General features: G+C 41.8%; 1 protein-coding gene across 19 annotated transcripts in view; it reads left to right on the top strand.

The window, feature by feature from the left end:
• The window catches only part of fryl (furry homolog, like), a 553,990-nt gene that overhangs the window by 307,604 nt on the left and 222,022 nt on the right, over positions 1–24,364 (top strand). For 12 of the 19 annotated variants that reach the window (XR_005459993.1, XM_038791218.1, XM_038791221.1 and 9 more), the window contains 6 exons: positions 206–307; positions 1,391–1,435; positions 3,976–4,079; positions 6,083–6,191; positions 11,477–11,563; positions 19,114–19,285. Coding sequence is in view for 18 of the 19 variants with exons in the window: in XM_038791218.1 (XP_038647146.1) it covers positions 206–307; positions 1,391–1,435; positions 3,976–4,079; positions 6,083–6,191; positions 11,477–11,563; positions 19,114–19,285 (619 nt within the window). In the remaining variant the exon portion in view is untranslated. The remainder of the gene's footprint in view (positions 1–205; positions 308–1,390; positions 1,436–3,975; positions 4,080–6,082; positions 6,192–11,476; positions 11,564–19,113; positions 19,286–24,364) is intronic. The other 7 variants (XM_038791227.1, XM_038791223.1, XM_038791225.1 and 4 more) reach the window with 1 other exon arrangement.

Raw genomic sequence — 24,364 nt, forward strand, 5'->3', positions numbered from 1 at the left:
CAAAAGGTGCAATTTTACTCAGAAATTGCAAGTTTCCTGCTCTATTTGTAAGAGTTGGCATTGCTGAGTACACTTCACAATTGACTAACAAAACTTCAAATTTCTATCCTTTTGTAACTTCTGGTTGCCTTCTGGGATAATTTTGCAATATTTATTTATGCTTATGATAACTGGTGTGGTTTCTACTTTCTGTTTGTCTTCCCAGGCCCTGTACCCATTGGTTACCTGCCTGCTCTGCGTCAGTCAAAAACAGTTCTTTCTCAACAACTGGCACATATTCCTTCAGAATTGTCTGTCTCATTTAAAGGTAAGGAATAGGCAATGAGCAAAGTCGATTGTTTAAAAAAAACATGAAAACTATAGATTCCTTAACAAAAGTCATCTGCAAAATTAGATTAATTCATGACAATCGGCTCACAATGATTTTTGAGTTGATGGATCAAGACTATCATGGATGAAAACTGCTGGTCTTTGGGTGCTAGTCTCTGGTTCAAATGTTGTAATCATAGGAATTTGTACTTTTTAAAATGCTTTAATTGTGACATTCTTCTTTCTAATTGTCCTTTTGTCTTTTTGCTTTCTGTTTAACCAAAGATGATCATTTTATTAGCCAAGCACTTTTTTGAATTTTTCCAATGAGCCACAAATAACAAGACAAAATAAGAATCAGAGAGATAATTTTCTCCTCTTTGAATTTCTGTTTATTCACTGTTACTTTGAATTGCTTAAAAATGAAAGTGACATCATTAGATTAGCAACTAACCTGAATTTTGGCCTCTGAGAGCAATGTTTATTTCTTCTTTAATGTACCATATTCTTTACTGCACTTACTTTTGTTACCATCAAATTTGTTTTGGATTTGGGTATTACTACTTCTTAAAAAATCTGTGGACTTCAAATGGTTAGAGAGATGGCTTTTGTTGTGAATTCCAGACATTGGTTTCCGAAGAAACTCTTTCTGCATGCTTATCATTCCATTCTTGGTGCTCCTTGTGGCTGTACATGTATATTTCGTTTTGTTTTGTCTTGTTGAACTCACTACTAACGCAATCATATCTTAATTTCTGCTTATAATTAGCATCAAAAAACTATCTTGAGAAGGAGAAAATGCTTATGACGTTCATAGCATGTTTCATTATTTAAGTCATGTTTTCCAAAGATATTATTTTAAACTTTCAGTTTTACCTTCCAAGTGACAATGCCAGCAGCGCATTGCAGTGCTTTTTGTTATGTTTAACATGAACTGTTCACATTGCTGTATGTTATACTTGCATTTGTTCATCAGAAGCCATTAAGAATTTATGTTTGTGCTTTGTTCCCCATCTAACACGCATGGACATCCCATTCTCATGCTTGTTTATGTTTTGCTGTCCTGCATTGCTTTATTCAGATGCCATCTAACAACACTATCAGAAAGCAAATAGAGACTTTGCAGGTGAGTATGCATACCAAGTTCTCACACGTATGACAGTCTAGAAAGTTGGTGACAAGCAGATGATATGTAAAAATATCTTCATACAGGTGGTGTTTTTCACACTCAGTTGCAGACTAACACTCATTAAATTGCAGTGATTGCATTACATCTGGTAATCTCCCAATGAGGATGGTCTCACATTTAGTTGTGTGGAGTGACCTGACTAAAGTCTTCACCATTACTTCAAGCATGGCAAAAAATAGTGAAATTGAATAAAACTATATCACTAGTTCAATAATATACATCAAAATAGATTATCGATATGACTATGGGCAGGGGGAGGAATAATTAAGACAACCCTGATTTTCCCTCTCACCATCCGTCCTTAACAGAAAGGTGTTTTTGAATTTTGATTTCACCCTTTATAAGTGGTGGTGTATTTTCCCCAACATTTTTTTGGAGTGATCCAATCCTCTATTAATAATCCCACAGCAAACATGATATAAGTTAAGAAGGTAGGTTTATTTACACAAACACAAAATAGAATAACGGATTTCGAAATGTCTGCTCCTTTTTACATTCCTACAGTAAAAGAGGAATAAGGGGAAGAAAGGGGTTCAGGGCAAAGACCATGGTAAAAATAAGAATGATGGTTTCACATGAGGCCAGAGTCCAATAAGTCGATGTGTAATGAAGGTTCTTTCGGGTGGCTTTGCCTGGCAAAATTTTTGGAAATTAGCTCAGTCTGTAGGAAAAATACAGCGTCCTCTCTGAAGATCAGACTTTGTGAGAGGGGGAGGTCAGAGGCAGACTGCCTAGAGTCTGGTTTTCTCTTTGGCGGTTAAACCGCAACTGAAGATAAAACCCAAAAGCTGCATAATTGAAGCAATTCAAACAGCTCAAGTCACAGTCACGTCTCAGCCTTTGACCTGCCCTTAATGTCAGTATCTATGATGCTGGTATATGCTAACCCCTACGATGTTGATGTTGGGGGTTCAGTGATGGTAATGCAATTGAACATCATGGCGACATCGTTAGATTTTCTTTTGTTGGAGGTGATTATTTCCAGGCACGTATGTGGCATAGAATTTGCCACTTACCAGCCCAAATCCATACTGGATTTTATGGGAAAAGATCTAGACTGCAGGAGATGTAATGGCAAATCTATATAAAATATTAGTACAAACACAGTTGGATAACAGTGCAACTTCTGGAAACCTCCCCGCCCTCTTGTTCACCAGCTTGTCCTACAAGAAACAGGGTGGATATTAGTATGTGGCATACTGAATGAATGTGATACTTTCTCTGGCACGTTAGCATGTAAAAGCAGTTAGTGGGAAACAGGGCTCAGTAATTATGAAAGTAGCAGTAGGTTTACAGTGTACAAATGAAAGCAGAAGTATGTACATTGAAATACTTAAGAACATAAGAAATAGGACTAGGTGATTTGGTCCATAGAGCCCGCTCTGCTATTACTAAGATATTGGCTCATTTGAAAATTCCATCCCTCCATTAAACCTTCTACTTCCAGTGTTAGCATGGATCCTGACTTTTGTTTGCTCTGTAAACTTTTTATTTAAACTTGGTATGTAAACTTTGAGTCATTGATGTTTCCTTGATTCTCTACAATATTGAGGTTCCGTAACCCAAACACAATTGGTTTGATGGCCAACTCACTCATGTTTGACTGTGAAGATGAAAAAGGTGAATGAAAGCGTTCTATCCTCCACAAACTTGCTAATTTCTCCACACTTTGCAGCCCTGTGCTTTCGTTTTCAGTTGCTCGTAAGAGCCTCGCCGTTTCAACTTCAATGAGTAATATGACAATGAAAAAATACATGAGGTGGTTGCTGTTGCCTTCCGCACGTGTGCTTATTTTCTAATTCTTCTGCAATCACTCTTGAACATTCATTAGTTCCATTGTTTGCTTTGGCTGTGAAGTGCCTTGTGCCATTTTATTACCTTACAGTGCTGTATAACTGAAAACCTTTGACGATAGTAAAATTATTTTACATGTGTTTTTTGTGAATACTTTGATTAGTTTGAGAAGAAAAACCTCAAATACTTCTGTTTGGAGTAAAATGATGTTTGCTAAAACAATGAAGAAGACTTTTACGTTCACTGTAAAAAGTGCAATATTGCTTGGATGCTCTGTGCAGCTTTACAAAAGATTATTGATTATACACTTGAAGGTTTTCAAAATGCACTTTGTGCACTTAAATTTAAATCAACACCTGATTGTTAGTGCATCAATATCTGAGTAATGGAGCAGTCCATTGTCTCCTGAGACAGATGAACGCCAGTAGCAATAATAAGAATGAAGGAAATTGATAGCAGTATTAATGAAGCAAAACAAAGCTTAAGATAAAGGGTCACTTCCTGTAAATTTGAACAGTTTCTTACATATTTGTTTCAGTATAAAAATGTTTACAGGTATTTTATAGATCTGTCTTTTACCTGGACTGGTGCTAATAATGCTTTGTTTGAAAAGTACACATTCAATATACTATTTAGTAGTTGACTTCTGGTTATTGAAACATTTCCTTTGTTTCTTCCAACAGAACAAAGATCCCAAAATGTCTCGTGTTGCACTGGAATCACTGTATAGGTTGCTATGGGTTTATGTAATCAGAATTAAATGTGAAAGCAACACTGTAACACAAAGGTGGGTACAGATATGTAAGTGTATTTTAGAAAGTCATTGAATTGAATGCTATTATTCTGAAACAAGATGCCACCATCTTAACAATAGTATCAGAAATTTTGAATGAGAAAGAAAGTTGGTCTTCATTAACATAGCTAAACCTTTAAAGCTGCAGTGATGTTTGAAACAATTATAAAGCATTTACTTGACTGAAATACCAGGAGGGTGGCGCAAAAATCAGCGCTGTCTGAAAACCGGACATTTTGCTCCCCCATGAACATCCTGCCTGATACAGCTCAGAAAAATTTGGGAGTTGCAGAGCTGAGCTTTGCATGCCTGATTTTTCCCATGGTCCAGTGAACCTTTGCTCCACCTGACCCAGTGCAGATTTGGCAGAGATGGTTGAACTCGTCCAAGAAGAACAAAAGCCTCTTGTAGAGTCTAGTGAGGTAGAAAGCTATGTATTGTACTTGAGATCAGCACATACGTCAATTCTTGCTATAGTACAGGATACCTGTACTGCATTGAGATTTGATGCCATGAAGGCCACCTAAGTATAAACCCACAAGCTTAATTTCAGACATGACATTTGGTTCCCAAATGTCTTTAAGTTCCATGGGCACTGGTTGTCTTCTTACAGCTGGCCCAAGTTACTTCAAAGAATGTTATTAAAGAGTACTGTATAATATTGCATGAATAAATAAACATATTTTCAGTTACAGCTGAGGGGTATTTTTAACAACATTTCAATTTGATTTATTTTTGTCATTTTAATAAGGTGCCTTAATGTAGGGAAGTCGGGAGGCACGAAATAATTTTTTAATCCAATGCGTGAGAAGTAAATTATTATCAGCAGAGACATGGCTACTAACTTAAAGTGCTTCGCAATCCTATCGTTTGGTTTTCTTTAGTCCCCTATTCACTGAGTGAACATGTTTCATTTTGAATTGAGGCGTTCTGATTTTTCCCCTCCCAAAAAAACAGCAAGTTCTGAAACCCGGCACGGACTCAGTCCAGAGGTTGCCTGATTTGAGGTATTTTACATGTATTTCATTAAAATAGTTTAACAATTAAGCTCCTTTTAAATAAAAAAAAAATGCATGGAACATTTCCAAATATCATATTATGTGTACCAAATGTTAGGAACATGATGGACGTAAGTTGAAATCTTTAGAGTAGGAGTTTTGGCCTTGATCCTAAATACGTAATTGCACTTTGGAAGTTTCAATGATTGACCTATAAATGAAAAATGAAAAGAAAATCGCTTATTGTCACAAGTAGGCTTCAAATGAAGTTAGTGTGAAAAGCCCTTAGTCGCCACATTCCGGCGCCTGTTCGGGGAGACTGGTACGGGAATTGAACCCGCGCTGCTGGCTTTGATCTGCTTTACAAGCCAGCTCTTTAGCCCTGTATTCTCGTGTTTGCCTCACATGAATTAAAACAAAGGGCGGTATGGTTAATGTAAAATCATTCAGCAACATAAGAGAGCAGCAGTTATTTTGAATTATTTAAAAACTAGAGTACACTGTGACAATCAAGGCACTATATTTATTTTTATGTTTTCATATGTACATTTTGAAGAACTGCCTAGTTTTGGGGTTTATTTTACTTGTACATTTACTATCATTTGGCAAATTCTTTGATAGTTACAGTCAAAAAGTAATGTTTTTAAAAAAAACAATACTTCTTTTAAAATATTCTACAAAGCTAATGAATAACTCATCTAAGTTTTGCCACAAAATCAGTCCGATGTTTTCAAAGTAGATTGTTTATCAATAATTCTTTGTTTTGCAAAGTGATGATATCTCAAATTACTGTTGCATGCAATGTCCTCGGACACCATTGGGCATCTGATAGATTTCCCGGAGTGTTTTGGTATTTTGGACATAAATTCAGCCTTCAAATCATTCATCTTTCTTGAACTTTTTTTTGTTGTATATAAAATGTGCAACTCATCTATTGTGGCCCATCTGGTATTGATCCATTTTTAATCCGCGTTTTTCAATTCTGACCTTTTTAAACAGTCGCCTTTTGAGCATTGTATCAGCACTTTTCCCCAAAGGCTCCCGCAGTGTGGTTCCCCGTGACACACCTCTGAACATATTTGTCAAGATTATCCAGTTTATTGCTCAGGTATGATTTAAGTTGTAATATTTGTGTTGTAGTTCTGTATTATTCATGAAGCTTTTGACTTGATTTCTGCATCATTTAAAATCTTGAAATATTATGACCTGGTACAATATTTCTACTCTTTATTAACTTAAATAATGTTAAGCTTTTTAAAATATCTTTTGTGTATATGATTATATGCATGCTCAAGATGCCTGCTTCTTGGAGGCAGAATCTGTTGGACTTTTTATCTTTGTAGTGTCTGAATATTTCACGTGTGTGCTTGTATCAGTACATACATTCATACACACACTCAGGACGCTTGCTTCGTGGAGGATGCATTTATTCCTACGGCGATTTGTCCAGGTGACACATGGAATCTTCCGTCGACAACACTGATGTTATGTCTCGGTCTTCACCAAGGCATCGCAACTGCAGAGGAATGTCAAGAGGATGACTACCTTGTAGACTGTAATCTTTGTGTCTGGCCACTAGTGATGGTTACTGAAGACTCGCCAGAGCAGCTTTCCAAAGAAGGAATTCACCCAATGGATCCTTTGCAATATCACCAAGGCTGTGGTCACTGATTAGGACATGAGGCTACTGAGGTCTCCAGGTAGCAATACGCAGCTTTGATGGTGGGATTTGTGTGAGCCCTGGTTTTGGCTGCAGGAGGACCTTAAACTTATCGGCATTCAGATGAAGCCCTAGGACTCGATACATTTCTTCAGACAGGTCAAGGTGGCCTGTCTTTTGTGTGTGCCAAGATAATAATCATCCGCATATGTGCACAAGACGTAGAAATTTGAAAAGCTTCCCGTTTAACCAGGATTCAATTTGGACCCTGGGTGGGAGGGACCTTGATCATGTTGGAAATGGCCACTCCGAAGATGGAGAAAGGAATGGGCGGAAGCACAAATCCTTGCTTGTTGCAAGTTCTGACGGAAAAGCATCTGACTCCAGTCCATTGTAGAGGTAGTGGTAGTTATTTAGTCATGGAGAAGCTGCATGTCCTCAAAGTATTTCTTCGTCTACGATCTTCTGGACAACTTCCAGATTAACTGAATCAGAAGCCTTCATCAGATCGATAAAGGACATGAGAGGTGCATATGAATACAAGGATCCTTCAAGAAGCAGGCATCCTGAGCAATAGAGATGACCGTTCTTGAGCAACAACTGTACTTGACAGGCCATTGCTGAACCCTCGCCTTCCAAAATGCATTTTCTACTCCCAGCTTGCGACTGGTCAAATATCGCATGGTAATCAACGGAAACATTTCCAAGATACCCTATAAGCTTATTTGAATAAGATTGGCCTTGACCTCAAAAGCTGCGAGGAGAGTGTACTGAACTGCCCGTGATAGTGAAACCTGCTTCACCATGGTGTACTGGTTTTAAAGTAGGGTGGGTGGCAAAGGCCGAAGACGCAGGAGCAAGAAGGAAGCTCAAGGAGACGCGCATCTCCTCATCAGCTACGTGCTGAACCAATGTGGAATGTGGATTTTTATGCCATTTGTATCTTTGCCTTTTGCTTTCCCTTTTCCACTTCCTTCACCTTCAGTCATCTCTTGCAGTCTCTCTTCTATTTCCCCTTTTTCTCGCCTTCTCCCTCCCTCTATCTCGCTACTCTAGAATTCCATGGCAAGCATCCTCCTTGCACCAAGGGACTGCCATGACATTATACATATACTCCCTGTTAGTGCTATGAATTTGCACAGTCATTGTGATGAAATGACACTGGGCATTATTATACAAGTTTGTGTAATCAATTTTGATAACTTTGTGATATGCTATTTTCCCACAAGTTTGTGGTTTACTTACTGTACCAAAAGCCCTAAAATTGTATATGGCAGATCCAATTTTCATTTTCCACAACAGCCTCAAACAGGATCAAAATAGTTTTTTCCTCATTGTATCTTTAGATTTTCTCAAGCTACTTTTTGGTTTTATGGGACTTCTTTTACTTTCCCACCATGGACTGGTGAGGTCACAGCTAATGTGTTTTCACTGCATATGCACAAAGCTAGAAGATTTCAAACAGGCATTACTACTTAGTTTACTGCATTAAGACGTAGAAGATATGCAAAAACATTCCTCAGACATATCAAGTCTAATCTTTTGAGAGAGCTAGTCAACCTAACGTCGCACCAAAGATCATTGTTCCAGTGTTAATTTCAATATTCTGCTCAATGAGCCAATAGATAAATAAAGCGGTTAAGAAACATTTTAAAAGTTAAACGGGGATGTCAATTCACTGACATATAACATAATATAACATAACATCAGCTTTTAAAAGAGGTAATAAACCTAAAAGATTTATCTATCAGGAAAAGAGAACATAAGCGACTCCACTTCCCAGACCCCTCTTTGTCTACCCTTCCTTCCCCCGACACTCAGCAAGGTCCACTTCCCAACCAGTTGGAGTCTCTCTCTTTCTCTCTCTCTCTCTCTCTCTCTCTCTCTCTCTCTCTCTCTCTCTCTCTCTCTCTCTCTCTGTGTCTCGGAGTTTCTCTGTCTCCTCGGTCTTTCTGCTGGCAGTCGCTCTGGCTTTATTATAGGTGTCCTGGGGTGAGGTGGCTGTGTTCCCAGTTAGTGCTTCACTGGCGAGGTTCCCAGTGGTCAGGATCTGAGCTGCTGTTTCTTTGTCCGTGTGCATTTTTCACCGTCATTCACTTTTTCACTGCTTCTCTGAGCACAGTTGTTTCTCCCCCACGTTTGCTGGTAGAATTAACTGCACTTCAGTAGAGAAGAGACCAGCAGCAAATGAGCAGATATTAACTAACTCTGTCATTTGCATGCACAGGGGTCACTTTTCTCTCATTGGTCTAATTTTCAGGGATTTATGAAGACGGACCTGTCTGCTGCCCATGTATATTTTGGACCGTGGTCTCGAGGTTCCTTTATATCTCTTTCCCTTCTTTGTCCCCGTGCATTGAATTCAAAGTCTGTGATCTTATCTACTGTCCTTGCTCATCTCTGCAATTGCTGCTTGCTCTACATCCCAGACCGTAGCCTTGAGTGCTTCAATCTCCCTTCATGTGCATTTATTTCACCACTAATGCCTTCAGCTGTTTTCAACCTCTTCTTTAGCACTCTCTCCCTAATATCCTCTGTATGTAGCTATGTTATTTGCCTTCTCATGAAAATTAATTTTTATCAACAATGCTTTTAAGTATTTTTCCCTAACCTACTGTTGAGGGCCTGGTTCTTTGTGAAGTGCCTAGGTGTTTTTCTATCTTAAATAATCTACATGCAACTTCTAAGTTATTTCCTGAAATTGTGCAAATTTGGGAGTTATATTTGTATGTGGACCTTTTAGCCATTTAGACACCATGAGGCCAGGTGCTTTGTTCCAAAATCCCAGCAGTTATGTCCAGCTCCTGGCTGCCAGTGTCCACCAACACGACCCTGGTTGGAGCTTGCAGAACAAATATAAGCGTACCTAATTAGCATGGGGCAGACAAGATGCCACTTTTCTATGCTAAAGAATCTAGGAAAGTGAAAGCAGAGGCATTTCCATACACATTTAATAATGTACGGCACGGTGGCACACTGCTGCCTCACAGCGCCAGGGTCCTGGATTCAATTCTGAGCTTGGATCACTGTCTGTGTGGAGTTTGCACATTCTCCCCGTGTCTACGTAGGTTTCCCCCAGGTGTTCTGGTTTCCTCCCAAAGTCCAAAGATGTGCAGGTTAGGTGGATTGGCCATGTTAACTTGCCCCTTAGTGTTCAGGGATGTGCATATTTAGTAGAGTTATGGGGTTGCAGGGATAGGGCTCGAGCCTGGTTTCAGAGGGTCAGTGCAGACTCGATGGGATGAATGGCTTCTGCACTTTAGTGATTCTATGATTCAAAAGGTTGTTGGGTGAGAGGATTGGAAGATAATCAGTCAGTTTAAATTTGATGGTGGGGAAGCTTTGAGAAACAGTTTTCGGGATAGAATTAATAGTCGCATGTAAGAATGTGGCTTGATTATAAACAGCCAGCATGGATTTCTTAAGGGAAGATTGTGTTTGACTAACTTGCTTCTGTTTTTTGAAGAGTTAATGGGGAAGGATGATGAGAGTAATGGTGTTGATGTGGTGTACATGGCCTTCCCAAGACATTTGTCTGCAAAACAGACTTTTGAGAAAGATTGTAGCTCATGGAATGCAAGGGGCAACAGCTACGTGGATACAAATTTGACTGAGTAGTAGGGAACAGCGAATACTGGTTGCTGGATAGTTTTCCGGCTGGAGATAGGTTTGTAGTGGAATTCCCCAAGGGTTTGTATTGGGACCCTTGCTTTTCCAGATATATATTCATGATCTAGATCTTGGTGTGCTGGGGACAATTGCAAAGTTTGCGGATGACACGGAACTTGAAAGCATTGTAAATTGTGAGGACCGTGTAGAACTTCAAAAGAATACTGACAGGTTGGTGGATTGGACAGATAGGTGACAGATTATGAAGTTCAGTACAGAGAAGTGGCAGGAAGAACATGGAGAGACAATATAAAATAAAGGGTGTACTGAAGCAGAGGACCAAGGTGCATATGTGCAGAAAATTATGAGGGACGTAGAGAGAGTGGATAATCTTCTCAACGGAGGAGTCAATAACTAGGGGCATAGATTTACGATAAGGGGTAGGAGAGTTCAAGGGGATGCGGGGAAAATCTTTTTCACCCAGAGGGTGGTCGGAATCTGGAACTCTATGCCTGCAAGGTTGGTAGAGGCTGGAACCCTCAACATTTATTTAGATGAGCACTTGAAATGCCACAGCATACGAGGCTCTGGGGCAAGTGCTGGGAAATGGGATGAGAGCAGATGGGTGCTTGATGGCCGGCACGGACATGATAGGCCAAAGGAACTCTTTCTCTGATGTAGAAACTATGACTGCATTCTATGACTCTCTAAGTCATTAAAGATGGTAGGGCAGGTTGAGAGAGCAGTTAATAGAGCATATGGTATCCTAGGCTTCATTAATAGGGGCAAAGAGTACAAGGAGGTTATGCTGAATTTGTATGGGACATTCGTTAGACCTCAGCTGGACTATTATGTAAAGTTGTGGGAACCACACCATAGGAAGATTGTGAACAGGTTGGAGTGAGTGCAAAAGATGTGAAACTTCAATTATGAAGATAGATTGGAGAAGTTGGGACTGTTCTCCTTGTAGAGGAGAAGGCTAAGAGGAGATTTGGTAGAGATGTTCAAAATCATGAGGGGGCTGCATAGCGTAGATATGGAGAAACTGTTCCAGCTTCTAAGAGGATTGAAACCGAGAGGACATATTTGGAAATTCAACTGCCTTGTTTTTGTTTTAACAACAGGAGCGACTCGATTTTGCAATGAAAGAAATCATATTTGATCTACTTTGTGTTGGAAAGCCATCAAAAACATTTGCCATTAATCCAGAGGTAAGACTAGTGACAAAGTCATTTATTTTTTTATATGTTAATGGCCAGTATACCAAGAAACATGGGAACATATGTCCAGCTGAGATGGAACTTATTGTTGTGTAGGCTACTGTGATACTTTTCCTTTGTTTTATAATAAATTTTACAAACATTTTATGGTCTTTTCATAATGAAATAAGAATATCCCTACAGATGGAAAATTTGTTTGTGGAATATGCACATTTTAATGTCAACAATAAAGCTTCTATTTAATTATACTTTCAGTACTAAATAACATGCTCCACATGAAAATTATTTTCCAGCTTAATTCGATAATAAAAACGCCACAAGGAAGTGCAATACTTTCCAGACCAATTAATTTGCACTGCACTGGGATGTTAGGATCATTCTGGAAAGTAGAAAGAACCTCTTTGGAATTTTAGCTGAAAGTCTTTTCAAATTTAAGTCCCATTTCCAGAATATGTTAAAAGAATGCATTTAAAAACTTAAAGTAATGAAAGTAGGAAACTTTATCCCAATATCAACTGGGAGTCAAACAATATAAGGGGAATTGAGTGAGAACAATTCATGCAGTGTGTCCACGAAAAGATTTTCAACCAATTAGTGGCAGACGCAACGAGAGGCGATACAATTCTAGATCTTGTCTTGGGGAATGAAGAAGGGCAAGTGGGTGAAGTGACAGTTCACCCACTTGATATCGGGGATAGTGATCACAATTCAGTTAGATCCAGTGTGACCATGGAAAAGGACAGATATAAAGCAGAAGTAAACATTTTGAACTGGGGGAAGGCAAATTCTGCAGGAATGAGAAGGGACTTGGCTGAAGTGGACTGGCCAGTATTGCTAGAGGATAAATCAGTGAAAAAACAGTGGGAAGCAATAAAAAGTGAGATCCTAAATGTACAAAATAGACATGTCCCCTCCAAGAATAAGAGTATACTGCCAAATCTAGACACCCCCCCCCTCGCCGCCTGGTTGTTTTGAGGAATACAGGGAAAGATCAAACAGCAAAAAAAGCATACAATAGGTACAAAGAACTAAGCACTGCAGATAGATTATGGGAAGTGCAGGGATGAAGTAAAAAAAGAACTAAGGAAATCAAAGAGAGGCCAAGAAAAAAGATTAGCAAGTAAAGTTAAAGAAGACCCAAAGATGTTTTGCCAATATATTAAAAGGTTAATTAAGGAAAAAGTGGGACCTATTAGAGATGGAGAAGTGAATGTGTAGATGTGGGAAGGGTTTTAAATTAATATTTTGTCGTTGTATTTACAAAGGAAATGGATGATGCAGCTATTGTAGTCCAGGAGGAACACTGAGATATTGGCTGGGATAATCATAAATAGAGAGGAAGTATTCCAAGGGTTGGAATACTTGAAAGTTGATAAGTCGCCAGGGCCAGATGGATTGTTTCCGAGGCTACTGAAGGAGGTCGGGGAGGAGGTAGCAGATGCTCGGAGGATGATTTTCCAATCCTCAGTAGATACAGGGGAGGTACCGGAGGACTGGTGAAATGCAAACGTGGTTCCATTGTTTAAAAAAAGATAGAAGGAAATGTCAAACAATTATAGGCCAATTAGTCTTGTGTCAGTGACGGCCAATTAGTAGAATCAATCCTGAGAGATAGGATTCACTGTCACATAGAAAGGGACTAGTTAGGGATAGTCAGCATGGATTTGTTAAAGGAAGGTCTTGCCTCACAAATTTGATTGAATTATTTGAGGAAGTGACAAGCAGGGTTGATGAAGGTAGTGCCGTGGATGTTGTGTACATGGATTTTAGCAAGCTGCTTGACAAACATCAACATGGCAGATTGGTCAAAAGCATAAAGGCCCATGGGATACATGGGCAATATGGCAAACTGGATAAAAAGTTGGTTTAGTAATGGTAAACAAATGGTCGATGTCTGTCCTTGCAAATGCAAAGTTGTTTCAAGTGATGTTCCATAGGGCTCGGTGTTGAGACCCTTACTGTTTGTTATATATTAACAATTTGGGTGTGAACATAGGGCGCATAATTGACAAATTTGTAGACGACACAAAGATAGACTGAGTGGTGGACAGTGTAAAGGATAGCTCTAATCTGCAAAATGTTATAGATGGGTTGGTGGAGTGGGCGATAAAGTGGCAGATGGAATTTAACACCGAGAAGAGTGAGGTCATGCATTTGGGGAGGTCAACCAGTTATAGGAAGTACACAATAAATGGGAATATACTAAGAGGAATAGATGAAGTGAAAGATCTTGGCGTACAAGTACACAGGTCCTTAAAGGTAGCAGTTCAAGTAAACAAGGTTGTAAAGAAAGCATATGAAATGCTCACGTTCATTGGTAGAGGTATAGAATATAAAAGTAAAGATATTATGTTGGACTTATATAAAACACTGGTGAGGCCACAACTGGAGTATTGTATACAGTTCTGGCCACCACATGACAGGAAGGATGTAGTTCCTCTGGTGCGAGTGCAGAAGGGGTTTACAAGAATGTTGCCAGCACTAGAAAAGTGAATCTACAAGGACAGATTGGATAGGTTGGGGTTATTTTCCTTGGAACAAAGAAGGCTGAGGGGTGACTTAATTGAGGTGTACAAATTTATATTGGGGTAGAGATAGAGTGGACATGATAATGGTGGATAATGCTAGAATCTGGGGCCATAGATTCAAGATAAGTGGCAGAAGTTGTAAAGGGGACATGAGGAAGAAGTTTTTATGCAGAGAGTAATGGGTGTCAGGAATCTCTGCCAGAGTTGGTGGTAGAGACAAAAACCCGAAACTCATTTTAAAAAGTACCTGGATCGACTCCTTAAATGCTGTAAGCATTTCTACCAGGTGCAGGAAGGTGGAATTAGAAAGGGCACCTGGGTGTACTCGAGCTAGCATGGACAAGGTCTTGCATGTAGCACACTCCTCTTAAGTGACATATTGGCTGTCACACTTCAATTGTATTTTTTTTGATTAGCTCTAAGTAAAATGGCAACAAGTTACAGATGAAAAAGTTGGGAGCATTTGAATCAAATGTGATGAAAGTGACTGAGAAACTTCTATGGATTCATGAAAGGAATCAGTGAGGTGAAACTGCATACAACTGGTTTTAGGTTGATCCATCACCTGAATCCTGTTTATTGACGAAGCATGTCTAATTTGTTCTTGAAACTCATTAAGGTTTATTGTACCAATATCCAGACCAGTAAACCAGATTACCTGTTTTAGTGATATTAGCAGAAGGGCATTTATTGCTCAGAACACCTGGAAACACCTATTGTTTCAATTCTGTCGTTGTTTTAATAGTGTTTAATAAATAAGATTGTTGACATCCGGTTCTGATGATCATATCGTCAGCAAACTTGTAAATGGAATTGGAACCAAATTTTGCCATGCAGCTCTGTGTGTATAGGGAGTATGATAGGGGGCTAAGTATGCAGCCTTGCGGGGCCCCGGTATTGAGGACTATTGTGGAAGAGGTGTTGTTGTTTATTCTTACTGAATGTGGTTTGTGGGTCAGAAAGTCGAGGATCCATTTGCAGAGTGAGGAGCCAAGTCCTAGGTTTTGGAGCTTTGATATGAGCTTGGCTGGGATTATGGTGTTGAAGACAAAGTCAATAAATAGGAGTCTGATATAGGAGTCCTTGTTGTCGAGATGCTCGAGGGATGAGTGTAAGGCCAGGGAGATGGCGTCTGTTGTGGACCGGTTGCGGCGGTATGCAAATTGCAGTGGATCAAAGCGTTCTGGGAGTATGGAGATGATGCGTTTCATGACCACCTCTAAAAGCACTTCATTACAACTGTAGTCAGGGTCACCGGACAGTAGTCATTGAGGCAGTTGTCTGGTTCTTCTTTGGCACCGGTATGATGGTGGTCTTCTTGAAGCGGGTGGGGTCCTCGGAGCAGAGTAGGGACAGGTTAAAGATGTCCGCGAAAGCATCTGCCAGCTGGTCTGTGCAGGCTCTGAGTGCACGACCAGGAATCCCTTGCGGACCCGTCGCCTTCCAAGGGTTCACTTTCAGGAAAGCCGATTTGACTTCGGAAGCTGTGTTAGTCGGTATGGGTGTGTTATAGGCTGCTGGGGCACTCGATAGCGGATCGTTGGTTTCCTGCTCGAACCGAGCATAGAATGCATTGAGTTCATTAGGGAGGGGTGCGCTGCTGCCAGAGATACTGCTCGGCTTCGCTTTGTAGCCCGTTATGTTGTTTAGACCTTGCCACAACTGCCGAGACTCTGCTAGTCTGTAACTCTAGCTTTGTCTGATATTTTCTCTTGGCATCTCGGATGGCTTTGCGGAGGTCGCACCCGGATTTCTTGTATAGGTCTGGGTTGTCTGACTTGAATGCCTCAGACCTGTCCTTCAGTAGGGAGTCAATCTTGCGATTGAGCCATGGTTTCTGGTTGGGGAATGTACATACTGCTTTCTTTGGCACGCAGTCGTCCACACATTTGCTGATGAAGTCTGTGACTGTGGTGGCAAACTCTTTTAAGTTGGTCACTGAGTTCTTAAATATGGACCAGTCCACTGTCTCCAAGCAGTCACATAGGAACTCTTCTGTTTCCTTGGACCAGGACTGCACGACCTTCTTAGCTGGATTCTCCCGCTTGAGTTTCTGCTTGTATGCTGGGAGATGGGGCGCTGTCTCATGGTCAGATTTCCCAAAGTGCGGTCGGGGGATGGAACGGTTGGCACCTTGATTTTTAGTAGCAGTGGTCAAGAGTGTTGTTTGCCCTGGTGGGATAGGATATGTGCTGGTGGAATTTGCCCTGGCAAGAGAACCATTGGTTATTGCCCTCAGATGTTCAAAGGGGTGGAAGGGCATCCAAAGGGGAAACAGAGAGCACAGAGTCTTGCTGTATGCGGATGACCTACTCATGTATGTCTCAAACCCCCTAGCCAGCATGGGAGAAATGATGAAACTCTTAAGCGAGTTTGTAGCCTTCTCAGGTTATAAACCTAACCTGATCAAGAGCAAAATCTTCCCCATGAACTCCCAAGGGTGAAGAATCAGAACTGGAGATGCTGCAGTTTAAGCAGGTCCAAACCAAAATTCCGATACCTGAGGATCCCGATAGCCCACGACTGGACACAAATTCATAAGCGGAACCTGGAAGAGATAAAGAACCTGCCGTGGGCTTCGCTCTCCCTGGCAAAAAGAGTGCAGGCAATAAAAATGAGCGTGCTGCCAAGATTCCTCTTCCTATTTAGATCTCTCCTGATCTTCATCCCCAAGGCCCTCTTCACCAAGGTAGATAAATTAATGATGTCGTTTATGTTAAGTGGGGGAAAAAAAAAACCAGGATCCATAAAAATGTCTTGCAAAGAAGGAGAAATATGTGGAGCCTGACTCTGCCAAACCTCCTATTCTACCACTGGGCGGCTAGTGTAGATAGGGTGCAAGAGTGAGTGAATGAGCCGGAGGTGGAATAGGTGCAAATGGAGGAGACCTGCAGTATGGGGACATCCCTCCGAGCACTGGCCACGGCCCCACTCCCATTTGCACCAGCCAGATATTCGAGAAGCCCGCTGGTGGTGACTATACTTAAGGACATGGAACAGGCTCAGGCGCCATTTCAACCTTGGTGAATGGTCCCCATCTGCAAAAACTATAAATTTATCCCAACGACAATAGACGCCTCCTTCAAAACATGGAGACAGGAAGAAGGGGTACTGACAGCAGGCGACCAGTACATCAACGGTAGAGTAGCAACCCTGGGGACTAACAGAAAAGCTCCAGCTCCCGAAAGGGAAGGAGCTCCATTATTGCAACTGAGGGAACTTGTTCTGCAAAGAGACCGCAACGTTCCCCCAGCTAAGTGATCACACCCGACAGAACGGATTGCTAGCATCGGGCGAGGTAAGGGATGGTAATTGCACCGATGTGTACAGCCAACTGCTGGAGGAGGTAATGAAGCCCATTTTTTTCTTCCTTTGTTGCCTATTCCTAATTGACCTTGAACTGAGTGGATTGCTGGGCCAGTTTAGAGGGTATATAAAAGTCAACCACATTGCTATGAATTGGGAGTTGCATGTAGGCCAGACCAAGCAAGGATGTCAGATTCCCTTCCCTGAAGAGAATCAGATGGGTTTTTCTGACAATCAATGATAGTTAGCATAGAGTCCATTACTGAATCTAGCTTTATATTCCAGATTTAATAGTTGAATTCAAATTCCACCAGCTATTGTGATAGAATTTGAACGCATGTCGCCAGAGCATTAGCCTTGGTCTCTGGATTACTAGTCCAAGGACACTACCACTATGCCACTGTCTTTCCCCGCTGTAGGAAAACAAAAGTTTAAAACAAATGTTTTTCCATGCCGCAATATATTTCTGTTCATGCATAGTAGACGCAAACTTGTTGTCATAATGAAGTGTGTTTGCAAAGAAGAATCAATTGCTTGCCACAGTTATGTTCCATTAAGAGTCTTCCATTGTGCTGATAATTATTTAAATGACTAAATAAAACAAAATTGGAAATCTGAGTCTTTCATTCATGAATGTTTGCTCTTTGTGCAAGTAATAACCTTAAAACGAGAGCAAAATCTGCTACCTTACTCTTATTTAACTGTACAATCAGTAATTTGCCATTGTTTTCATATTTTTTTAATTATTCATTTTAAAACTGGTTAAGTTTTCACATTGAAGATGTAATCAAGTCCTCTTTTTTTCCTTTGAGTAAAGTTATACACTGTGTCAATAATATGTCGCATATTCTTGAATAAATTGAAAGCACCGATAAACGATACCTTCTGTTTGGTTAAAATTGAATCCACTACTGGTAAATCTGTATGTACAACAATTTTTTAAAAATGCATTTTATTACAAACATGTATCAAAACAGGTTACAGTGAATAAGCGTCCTGGGAAACATACCCAATGATCAACTATGAAGTATGCACAGATCTTTCCCCATTTTCACCCCCTCCCCGCGACGAACAATCCCTCAAATGCAGTCACAAACATCCCCCACCTTTCCTCAAACCCCCCTGAAGAGCCCCTTAACACATACTTTATCTTCTCTAACTGCAGGAAGTCGTACAAGTCACCCAACCAAGCCGCTACCCCCGGTGGTAATGCGGACTTCTGCTCCCAACAAAATTGGCCAGCATGCAATCAGAGAGGTGAAGGCCACGACATCGGCCTTCCTCCTCTCCATGATCTCCGGCTTCTCTGAAACCCCAAATATCGCCACCAAACGGTCTGGGTCCACCTCCTCCTCCACTATTCTGGCTAAGACCGTGAACACTCCCGCCCAGAATCTTCCCAATTTTTCGCAACCCCAAAACATATGCAAGTGATTCACTGGCCTCCGCCCACACCTCTCTGCATGTACAACAATACCTGGAATTCAGTTACATGAATTGATGCATTCAGGCTTTTTCAGTGCATGATAAATTTTAGTCAATGGATTTGAGAGTTGTTGATGCATATTTTAAGCAGTGTATTTGATCAGTAGATGACTAAAGTTGCAACTGAATTTCTGTCACTTGTTGAGTAGAGGTTGATCATGATTAAATTTAATTGTAGTGAAAGAATTGGCTGTTGCTCATTGTTCTATTTTTCTGTCGCAGCGAATGAACATAGGTTTGAGAGCATTCCTCGTAATTGCAGATAGTTTACAGCAGAAAGATGGGGAACCTCCAATGCCAACAACCGGAGTTGTTCTTCCTTCGGGTAGTACACTGCGAGTAAAGAAAATCTTCCTGAACAAAACCCTCACAGATGAAGAAGCTAAAGTGATAGGTTGGTTTGGTGTACTTCAAAGTTATTTTTGTAATGTTAGCCTCTTTTTGCATGACGTTTCAATTGCAACATTTTTCAATCATTTTCTAGACGAATAGTTTTTGTATTTTTATCTGAGGTGTTCTTCTCTGCTTCAGAATTGCATAGCGTTGTAATGAATGAGTTCTTTCAAAATCAGTGCAAGCATTTTAATCGCCCAATTTCTAAGTAGTGTGTCAGCTTGAACAGAAATCTTTATCACCGCAATTGGCTTGTTAGATATCTGAAATGAAGATTTGGTTAATATCAAAAAGCAGTAGAATGCATGGTTCATTAAACAGTGGCTTAAGTTATTACATGAATTTATTAAGCAATGAACAGATAAATAAACAGAAAAAATAAATAATCGGGTTAAGTTTCCACTTGTTATATTTATTATTTGGATGGAATGTCTGAACCTGTGCAAAAGATTGCAGAATTTAAATTGTGAGTTATGCCTAAATCTACTAATGCTTGGGTTTTCATTGAACTTCTATAGTAAGTCCTTGTTTAACATTGCCACACTTAGTGTTGTTTTGCTTTAATGTTGATAAGTTAATAGATCCCGTAATCTCGATGAGCATTGCAAGATTCGATTTAATGTTGTTTCCCGATGGATTGGTGCCATTTTGGAGTGGCCTCCAGAAGACCATAAGACATGGGAGTAGAATTAGGCCACTCGGCCCATCGAGTCTGCTCCGCCATTCAATCATGGCTGATATTTTCTCACCCCCATTCTCCTGCCTTCTCCCCATAACCCCTGATACCCTTATTAATCATGAGCATATCTATCTCTCTCTTAAAGACACTCAGTGATTTGGCCTCCAAAGCCTTCTGCGGCAAAGAGTTCCACAGATTCACCACGCTCTAGCTGCAGAAATTCCTCCTCATCTCTGTTTTAAAGGGACGTCCCTTTAGTCTGAAATGGTGTCCTCTGGTTCTCGTTTTTCCTTCAAGTAGAAACACCTTCTCCATGTCCACTCTATCTGGGCCTTGCAGTATCTTGTAAGTTTCAATAAGATCCCCTCTCATCCTTCTAAACTCCGAGTACAGACCCAGAGTTCCCAAACGTTCCTCATACAACAAGTTCTTCATTCCAGGGATCATTTTTGTGAACCCCCTCTGGACCCTTTCAAGGCCAGCACATCCTTCCTTAGATACGGGGCCCAAAACTGCTCACAATACTCCAAATGGGGTCTGACCAGAGCCTGATACAGCCTCAGAAGCACATCCCTGGTCTTGTATTCTAGCCCTCTTGACATGAATGGTAACATTGCAATTGCCTTCTTAACTGCCAACTGAACCTGCGCATTAACCTTAAGAGAATCGTGACCAAGGGCTCCCAAGTCCCTTTGTGCTTCTGATTTCCGAAGCATTTCGCCATTTAGAAAATAATCTGTGCCTAAATTCCTCCTTCCAAAGTGCATAACCTCACACATTTCCACATTGTATTCCATTTGCCACTTCATTGCCCACTCTCCTAGCCTGGCCAAGTCCTTCTGCAGCCCCCTTGCTTCCTCAGTACTACCTGTCCCTCTACAGATCTTTGTATCATCTGCAAACGTAGCAACAGTGCCTTCAGTACCTTCTTCCAGATCATTAATGTATACTGTGAAAAGTTGTGGTCCCAGCACACCACTAGTCACCGGCTGCCATCCTGAAAAAGACCCCTTTATCCCCACTCTCTGCCTTCTGCCAGTCAGCCAATCCTCTATCCATGCCAGGATCTTACCCTTAACAACATGGGCTTTTAACTTATTTAACAGTCACCTATGCGGCACCTTGTCAAAGACCTTCTGGAAATCTAAATAAATTGCAGCCACTGGTTCTCCTTTGTCTAACTTGCTTGTTACCTCCTCAAAGAACTCTAACAGATTGGTCAGACACGACCTCCCTTTGATAAAGCTGTGCTGACTCAGTCCTATTTTACCATGCACTTCCAAATACTTTGCAATATCATCTTTAATAACAGACTCTAAAATCTTAACGATGACCGAAGTCAGGCTAACCGGCCTGTAATTTCCCCACATCTGCCTCTCTCCCTTCTTAAACAGTGGTGTTACGATAGCCACCTCCCAGTCCTCTGAGACCCTTCTTGCCTCCAGTGATTCCTGAAAGATCATCACTAATGCCTCCACAATTTTCTCAGCTATCTCTTTTAGGACCCTGCGGTGTAGTCCATCCGGTCCAGGTGACTTGACTACACCCCAGGGTCCTAAAAGAGATAGCTGAGGAGAGCTCCAAGTTTGGGGCTCACCTTGTAACCTCTGGGTCATTGCTCTCTCCTCCTCACTGACCCCCGCACCCCTAATCCAAACCCACCCCTTCATTGCTTCCCTCTCCCAGACCTGCATTCTCACTGAAGATCCAGATCTGGGGCGGCATTCTCCCCTACCCGGCGTGACGGAGGGTCCCGGAGTAGGGGAGTGGCGCCAACCACTCTGGTCGCGCCTCCCCAAAGGTGGGGAATTCTCCCCACCTTTGGGGGCCAGCCCCGCGCCAGGGCGGTTAGCACCAGAAGACTGGCGCAAAAAATCGGCGCCCCCGGTGCGGAGCTGGCCGAAAGGCTTTTGCTGGTCCGCGCATGCGCGATGCGGGGTTCTCTTCCGCTTCCGCCATGGCGGAGGCCGTGGCGGCGCGGAAGGAGAAAGAGTGCAGCCAGGGCACTGGCCCGCAGTCTGAGCGGGGGGCCCCGATCGCGGGCCAGGCCACCGTGGGGGCACCCCCCGGGGTTCGATCGCCCCCCGCCCCCCCCAGGACCCCGGGGGCCTGCTTGCGCCGCTGAGCCCGCCGTTCCAGAGGTGGTTTAAACCTCGGCGGCGGGAGAGGCCTCCCAGCGGCGGGACTTCGGCCCATCCGGGCCGGTGAATCGCCGCAGGGGCCTCTCCGATCGGCGGGGCGAGATTCCTGCCCCCGCCACTTCCCGGGTGGCGGAGAATCTCTGCCACGGCGGGGGCGGGATTTTAGGCGCCCCAGGCGATTCTCCGACCCTGCGTGGGGTTGGAGAATTTCGCCCCTGATCTGTTGTGAAAGAGTCCTTTTTTAAAAATTCTCTTGCTTTGCTGCTCTTCTCCCAAGCCCTCGCTGACAGGAAGGGTTCAAGAGAATGAAGCAATGAGCGGGAGCATTTAAAAAAATACATGGATTATAGCAGTCCCAGCTTGGCACTTATGCACCATCAGGACTCGCGCTTCCGCAACACCAGAGCTCCAGCTTCAGAATCGTGTCTGGATCTTCAATGGGGATCCAGATCCAGGCGAAATAAGTGATGAGAGTGGGAGGTTCAGCGAGTGTGTGGGTCAGTAAGAGGGGTAGACCACAACTCGGAGGCTGAGGAGGGGGAGAGGCAACAACTCAGAGGGCCAGGAAAGTGGGGAAGCCAACGCTCTGAGAGTTGAGCAGCAGGAGTATCTGCAGTGACCAGGAGGATCAGGGACTAGTTAGGATCCATGACAAGCAGGAAGGACTGCAAATAGGCCGTTAAATTTTTCTTGTATGTTTTTAAACTTATTTTAAACGTTATTTCATTGTAAGACTTTAGCAATGTAAAATATTTCAGCTTGGAGTGTGTAATGTTTTAATATTTGTACTTTCCTGATGGGGGAAAGAATCTAACTACAGTTTTAACGAATTCCTATGGGAACCAATGTTTCCTATGAGAACCAATGTTTCATTTGGCCATGAATTTCAGGAATGCAACCACAGCTGAGGACTTGCTGTATGCTAGGACACAAATCACTTCACTCGAAGAAGCCTCCTCTCTCAAAATTGGCTACAGCTCCAGATCAAAAAAGTCTTGTTGGTGTGTTTCCATCAATTGTGCCTGTTCAGGAGTAGTCAACAACTTACATTTTTTGTCAGCGCTACTATTCGTACTTAAAATTGATTTAAATTAGTAATCAATGCTCTTGCCGGGGCACTTGACATAAAACGTTTACAGAGAGCGAAGGTATAAAACCAGATGAAATAACAAGGGTAGACCATACAGCCCCTTGAGCCATCTTCGTTATTCAGTATGGTTATGGCTGACAAAAGGCCTCCTTCACTTTCTGCCCATTCTCCATATCCCTCGATTCTCTGAGAGACCAAAATTCTGTCAATCTCAGACTTAAATATAGTCTTGGCATATCCATAACTGTCTGGCTTAGAGAATTCCAAAGATTCACAACCCTTTGAATGAAGACATCTCTCGTCATCTCAGTCCTAAATGATCTGCCACTTATTGTGAACCTGTGCCCCCTTGTTCTAGGTTCTGTAGCCAGGGGGAACAACATCTTAGTATCTACCGTGTCAAGCCACTTCACAATCTTAAATGTTTCAGTGAGATTAGATCTGGTCCTCAGTGCGCAAAGTGGCAACCAGATCTTGCATCAAATCAACGTTCAAGGCTGCCCGCTCTGCATGTTTCCTGAACATACGTGGCATGCTTGTGCTTGCGACCTGTAGGTCACAGGCTGCACGGGAGGTTGCTGGAAGCTTTCTAGTTGTGATGCACAATCAATCACTACGGAAGCGAGATTTTAGTCCAATTAAAGGCTTTAATGAACAAGTAGTTACCCCAGCAGCTCCGGCACAGAATGACTGCTGTGGGTGAAACACAGACTCTTATGCTTCGCCTGCTGGGCGGAACCAGCAGGCAGGTTCTACCACTCATACTACAGTATAAGGTACATCCCACCTTGGTACCGCAATACCCCTAATATAGCCTACCACAAGTTGCTATTATGTTGCTTTGGGATTTCTGCACCTCTGGCATTAGCGACGCTAGAGAGTCCTATTTCATGGCCCAAATCTGTTAAATAGAATGCAATTTTAAAATAATTAAATGGGACTTGGGGGAAATACAAGTAAAGGTAGTGGAGTTTTGTTTGTAGGAAATCCCTATTATTACACTGCATTCTTCAAACACTCGAACATTGTTGATGAAGAAAAATCAAAATTATTGATAAAAAATTAAATATGAGAAATGCTGAAAATCTGAAGTAGAATCAGAAAATGCATGTTTTTACCTTTTATCTGATTCGGCGGCGGTAACATGCTCGCATGTGAATCTAAGATTCC

Source organism: Scyliorhinus canicula, chromosome 3 (genome assembly GCF_902713615.1).
Source record: "Scyliorhinus canicula chromosome 3, sScyCan1.1, whole genome shotgun sequence".
Lineage (NCBI taxonomy): Eukaryota > Metazoa > Chordata > Chondrichthyes > Carcharhiniformes > Scyliorhinidae > Scyliorhinus > Scyliorhinus canicula.